The 6,000-nt window shown below is 36.9% G+C and overlaps 1 protein-coding gene and 1 long non-coding RNA gene across 2 annotated transcripts; both read left to right on the plus strand.

The window, feature by feature from the left end:
- The first annotated feature begins 1,152 nt into the window (after positions 1-1,152).
- Positions 1,153-2,674, plus strand: LOC112590389 (uncharacterized). Its single transcript, XM_025306704.1, has 2 exons — positions 1,153-2,273; positions 2,493-2,674. Exons 1-2 carry the CDS (start codon positions 1,439-1,441, stop codon positions 2,672-2,674), a joined length of 1,017 nt encoding a protein of 338 aa, XP_025162489.1. The 5' UTR covers positions 1,153-1,438.
- Positions 2,675-5,172: 2,498 nt separating this feature from the next.
- Positions 5,173-5,500, plus strand: LOC112590398 (uncharacterized). Its single transcript, XR_003114169.1, has 3 exons — positions 5,173-5,204; positions 5,286-5,353; positions 5,470-5,500. It is a non-coding gene; the product is annotated as an uncharacterized LOC112590398 (long non-coding RNA).
- Positions 5,501-6,000: the final 500 nt, after the last annotated feature.

The following is a 6,000-nucleotide window of genomic DNA, read 5'->3' on the forward strand; positions in this document are numbered from 1 at the left end:
TAGACAGCAGACCGATCCGTACCGCCGATTCGATCTAGACGCTTGTATGCCGAAAGAGAGAATATCCGGACCCTTTCGCTCTGCTTTCCGTATTCCGACTACCCGACCGGCGACTAAGCAAACGGGATTGTGCGTCCGCAGTCTCGATCAAGCGTACTCGATACTTGGCCGTCTCCCGTCTTCCTGGGTTCGTGCGTGCGCGTGCTCAGTCGAGCGTACTCGACAGTCTCTCGCCTTTACCCGCCGCCTTGAGTCAGGGGTTCGTCCGTCGGCGAACTCCTCCGCTGAGCGTACTCAGCCTTTAGGCGATCCGTCTAACGACCAAGAACCCGGGACGGTGTGTCCGCCGTCTCCACTGAGTGTCCGCAGCACTTAGTCGCTTTCCTCCGCGAACGTAGGGAAAAGGGAAGGTGCGTACGCCTTCTCTGTCGAGAGTCCTCGGCCCCGACGGACGAAATCACTTCGCGTATTCCGCGACTTGCGTGCGTGCGTTCGTCCGAGAGTCGAAATCTCCGGTCCGGTGACCATCTATACGCGAGCGATTGCGAGACGAGTATTGGGCGATAATTGTCCGAGACGTCCAGCGTCGCGAAGCGAGACCGATCACTGCGCCGTTACCGTCGTTACCGTCTACACGCGTCGCGTAATAGGCCCCACCTTCCGCGCGGCCTATCCGTCCGTACGCGCGCTTGTACCGCTCACCGTACCGCACCGTACCGTACCGACGCGCCTAATAGACGCGGCCCGCGACAACGCCTTCGGGACCGAACTCTTATATCTCAGTAAGCGTAGAATAAAGCTAAGTTATTTCTATTGCCATTTTCAAGTGTCTCGCTGCTTTACTCCTCCTCGAACCCGGACTCCGACGAGCATTATCCGCGTGAAACGCGTAGCGACGACCGAACCGCGGAGTTCGGCCGTTACAAGAGGAAGAAAAAATGCTTTCTAAGCAATTATGTTATCATTCAGCGTCAGCATTTTGTCGCTTAAAGAAAGCAGGTTGCAATTTTCCCGGACAGCGAACAGTTAGAAGATGGTTAGAAGATAGTTAGAAGATGGTTAGAAAAGTATGATATAAAACCGGGATTTTGCGATTTTTTATTTAAAAAATTAAAAGAAAAAATATCGCAAATACCTCAGAAGGAACGAGTGTGTGCCTTAAAATGGGATGAAATGTATATAAAAAGTTATGAGGAATATTCTTTAAAATTAGATGAAATAGAAGGTCTTGTCGATCTAGGACCTCCAGGTAGAATAAACGAAAGAGCTAAGTGCGTATTTGTGCTTTGCCTTGATAGTTTGAATGCACATCATCCGTGGCGACAACCTTTAGCGTATTTGTTGAACTTGTTGAAATGCTTTAAAATTAAAGGAAATAGTTGAATTAGTGAAGATATGTTTAGACAAATTAAATGAAACAGGTGCTGATGTGCAACTCATGACATGTGATCAAGGTGTATACAATCAAGCTGCGTTTAGTCAACTCGGTGTTGAAGTACAAACACCATTTTTTATATATAAAAATAAAAACTATTATGCTTCCTTCGACTTCCCGCACTTAATTAAAAGATTAGCTAGTTTCCTTAGAACACATGATAAGATATATTGCAACGGGGAAATAATTGCATCATATTCAGATTTTATTAAGACGTGGTGTATCGATAATGCTACAAAAGGAGGCTCAAATTTATTATCCCATATAACAGAGGCACACATTCGTCCAAATAGTTTTGAAGCAATGAACGTGAAAAGAGCGTTTCAATTATTTAGTAATAAATTCGCAGCTGCAATTAAAATAGCCGGTGACGAAAAAGAATTAGATTCTAATACATGGAAAGCTACGGCTGATTTTGCTGAATATATGAATAACGTAATAGATGCTTGCAATTCTTATATTAAAGTTAAATTTGGTGGAAAACGGCCATTATCCCAAAAAAATCCTGATATTGAAATACTTTTGACTAATTTTGTGCAGTGGTGTTCAGGATGGTCAAAATTTCCGAATAAAGTATTTCAAGTTCCATGCTTCAAAGGTTTCGTGATTACAACACAAGCTATTCTTACTTTGTATAAGATACTTTCACGTAAATATGATAAGTTTGAACTTGCAACAGGTTTATGTAATCAAGATTCAGTGAAACATTTGTTTTCAAAACTTCGACAATGCGGAAGATTTAATCCTAATCCAACCGCAAGAATGGTACGACTGTCTGTTATTCTTTCTATGGGTTACATTCTGGCAAGCGATAAGGGCAACGTTCAATGTTCTGAAAGTGAGGCTCTTATTAATCAGCCGAATCATCTCATGAAAACGATTGAATATTGCATAAGTGTTAATAATACTGACGCTGTTGTTGTTGATAATGATGTTGATTCAGAAACAGAATTGTTCGATAAACATGCAGAAATTGTAGAGAAATACGATGATGTAGACATTGAAAATATGAATATAATAAGTAATTATGATGAAAATGCTATTACATTCTTTGCAGGATATGTAGCACGACGATGTATTGAAAAAAATGATTGTAACTATTGTCGTCAAATAATGTTAAAAACACCAATAAAAGATGTAACAGCTAATGAAAAATATATCGAATATCGGGAATATCCTAATGCGGACGAAGATGCGCCGATGGTCACGAAATTAGTTCGACCAACAATCTTTTTATAAATATCATTAAAACACAGTTAATGGCTTTTAATCGTTCGTGGCAACATCACTGGGCATCCACACAACTTCTTGAAAAGATGATAAATGAAGGTATACATGCCACTAATAAAATGCATGCTGAATGGTTTGACATTCATAAAAAGTGTTACAATCATCGTATGCAGGCATTAAAATTTTTAATGACTGTTAAGATATATTCCCGCACACGATATAATAACGGTAGTATAAAAGCAAATAATGTATTCAATAGAAAATTAAAAAATTTATCGAATAAATAAAAGATTTATGAAGGAAAACTTATAAAGGACAAACATATCAAATAAAATAAATACGTTTAATAAAATAAAGAAAATAAGTAACATAGAACGTATAAAATTGTACAAAAGAAGCACAAATGTTCAAATTTCGCGAACGTATTCATAATTACGAAAACTAGGGAATGTACGATTTTCTTTCTTTATTTTGTTATTATTTGTGTCTTATATATCCGTCATTGTGCGAAGTAATATTACAACATGGTATCATGGTTGCATTTAAAATGTACCTCTATACATGTATAGAGTGTTACAAGTATGCAAATCATGTATCTACTATAAGTATTACTTTTTAGTAAAGAGAAAAAGAAATATGTTTCTCAATGTAATACAAGATCGCACTCACAGTTGAAATAATTGCATGAATCACATAGACTAGCAAATGTATCACGGAAAAAAAAGGTTTTAATGCAATCANGACTTTATCTTAATATACTCTATCCAGAAACAACGTATCCAAAAAACACAAGAACATTTTCTTCCTACTTTTGGAGCCCGCGAATTCGTAAGGGGACTTAAAAAAAACTTTGCATCGATTTTACCATGGTTGAATATGAATATCTCACCTCGTTTCAACTCGCAGTTTCGCGTAATATAGGCACGGTGTGCTCGCGCCGTTCAGGCACCACTTCGTTGCGCTTGAACTTGGCGCAAAGCACTACCGTGCTTCTTTGATAACAATAACATATCAAGAGGCACGGTGGGCTATTAATACGCGAAACTGCGAGTTGAAACGAGGTGAGATATTCATATCTCAGGAATGGCTGAAACCGATCGACGTTTTTTTAGTCCCAATCGATTCAGCCTTAAAAAATAGGAAGAAAAGTGTTCTTGTGCTTTTTGCGTTGTCTCTAAGTGGATATATTTTAAGATTAAAGTCTGAATCACAGAAATTACGATTCAGTAAGAAAGTAAGAAAGAAACGCTAGACCGCCGAGGAGAGGGGATTTGTGCTTCTCGTTTTTTCGACACTAGTGCTGCGATTCTGTAACTCGTTATTAGAGTTAACGACAGTTTCGTTATTGTTGCGCAGCTTTTCTACGGTATACAAAAGCTGCGCAACGATAACGAAAGTGTCGTTAACTCCAATAACGAGTTACAGAATCGCGGTACAGAGGCGTTATGAGCGCGCTGAAGATGCAAAGAGCAGCGAATGCGAGTGAGCAAGCGATAGAGAATAAGAGAGAGAAGAATAGACCGCCGAGGAGAGGGGATTTGTACTCTCGTTTTTCCGAACCAGAGGCGTTACGAGCGCGCTGAAGAAGTAAGAGCAGCGAGTGCGAGTGAGCAAGCGATAGGGAATAAGAGAGAGAAGAATATCGGTTGGTAGAACAGGAGGTGAAATAAAAATAAAATATTGCTAGTTTTTATTTTAAATATATATTATATTATACAGCACGTGAATTTTAGAGTGCGTCCGTTTCCACGCATATGCGCGCATTTTTTATAGTATATGTGACATAACTATAGATAATGCGCGCATATGCGTGAAACGCACCCCGAGTCGAACACGAGCAACGTGATCGCAACGTTGGTAGTTTACGTCGAGCAATGAGCGACAGCGAAGGTTTGACAATCACTCATTTCGGTTTTGAAGCTTCCTAACCTCAAAGATATCACAATGCTGCGCTCACATTTTCGACTGAAAGTTGACTTGTCCAAGTTTTTTCACGATGTGCGTCGGATCTGCTAAAATTTTTATTGATTGATCTCTAAGATATTTGGCATAAGAGAACCATTTCATTTGTTGTTGAACGATGCCGAATATCTGCCACCGATGGAGGATATTCGCATTCTCATCGAAAACGAGACGATCAAGTAAGTATAATTCTTTTAATATAAAGTTTTAAACTTAACTTTTCATATATTTTTAGTTCAAATAGGTTTTATGTGTTTATTCAATAATATTATTTGTATGTCATTAATAGATAGAGTAATCCCTGGATCTGGCATATAGAACAAAGTTTTAAATGCATTAGTTACTGTATATCAGATCCCTGGATCTGGCATATAGAACGAAGTTTTAAATGCATTAATTACTGTATATCAGACTAATAATTACAAAAATTTCTCTAAGGCTAAAGCATGTAACAATATTTCACACGATAAGGTTGTCGAAACAACAGATGTTATGACTGAGAAAATAAGAATAAATGCAAGTAATGGATTGGATATATCTGACGATCCTTTGAATGATACAGATTCAGCTTTGATATGTTAGTATATTTTATTTATATTGCACTAAAACAAATATAATAATCTTTATAATATGATTAATGAATTATATTTATTTTTAGATAATAATACAAGAAATGTTATGTTTACTACTGTAATTGATTATACAGAAGCAGATGCAGATTCAAAGGTTACGGATTAAAGTAATATAAAATAAAGTTGTAATACATTCAAATTACAAAAAACTAATTATATGAAAGAATATTAAGAATAAATAAAAGATAAAAAAAAATATATTTCAATAAGGTTGTCGGCCCCTTCTTCCTCTTCATGCGCTATATCTGGGCAATTTTCCAATTGCTTGTATAACAGATAATATAGTTTGTATCTGCGATATCTGCCACCGATGGAGGATATTCACATTCTCACCGAAAACAAGACGATCAAGTAAATATAATTTTTTTAATATAAAGTTTTATACTTTTAATATATTTTTAGTTGAAATAGGTTTTATGCGTTTATTCATTAATATTATTTGTATGTAATTAACTTACAGTCTTATTCTTATAGAGTAATTCCTGGATCTGGCATACAGAACGAAGTTTTAAACGCATTAGTTACTGTATATCAGATACTAATAATTACAAAAATTTCTCTAAGGCTAAAGCATGTTACAATATTTCACACGATAAGGTTGTCGAAATAGATGTTATGACTGAGAAAATAGGAATAAATGCAAGTAATGGATTGGATATATCTGATCCTTTGAATGATACAGATTCAGCTTTGATATTAGTATATTTTATTTATATTACGCTAAAACAAATTGAATCTTTA

Source organism: Harpegnathos saltator, unplaced genomic scaffold (assembly GCF_003227715.2).
Source record: "Harpegnathos saltator strain DR-91 unplaced genomic scaffold, Hsal_v8.6 scaffold8, whole genome shotgun sequence".
Taxonomy (NCBI): Eukaryota; Metazoa; Arthropoda; class Insecta; order Hymenoptera; family Formicidae; genus Harpegnathos; species Harpegnathos saltator.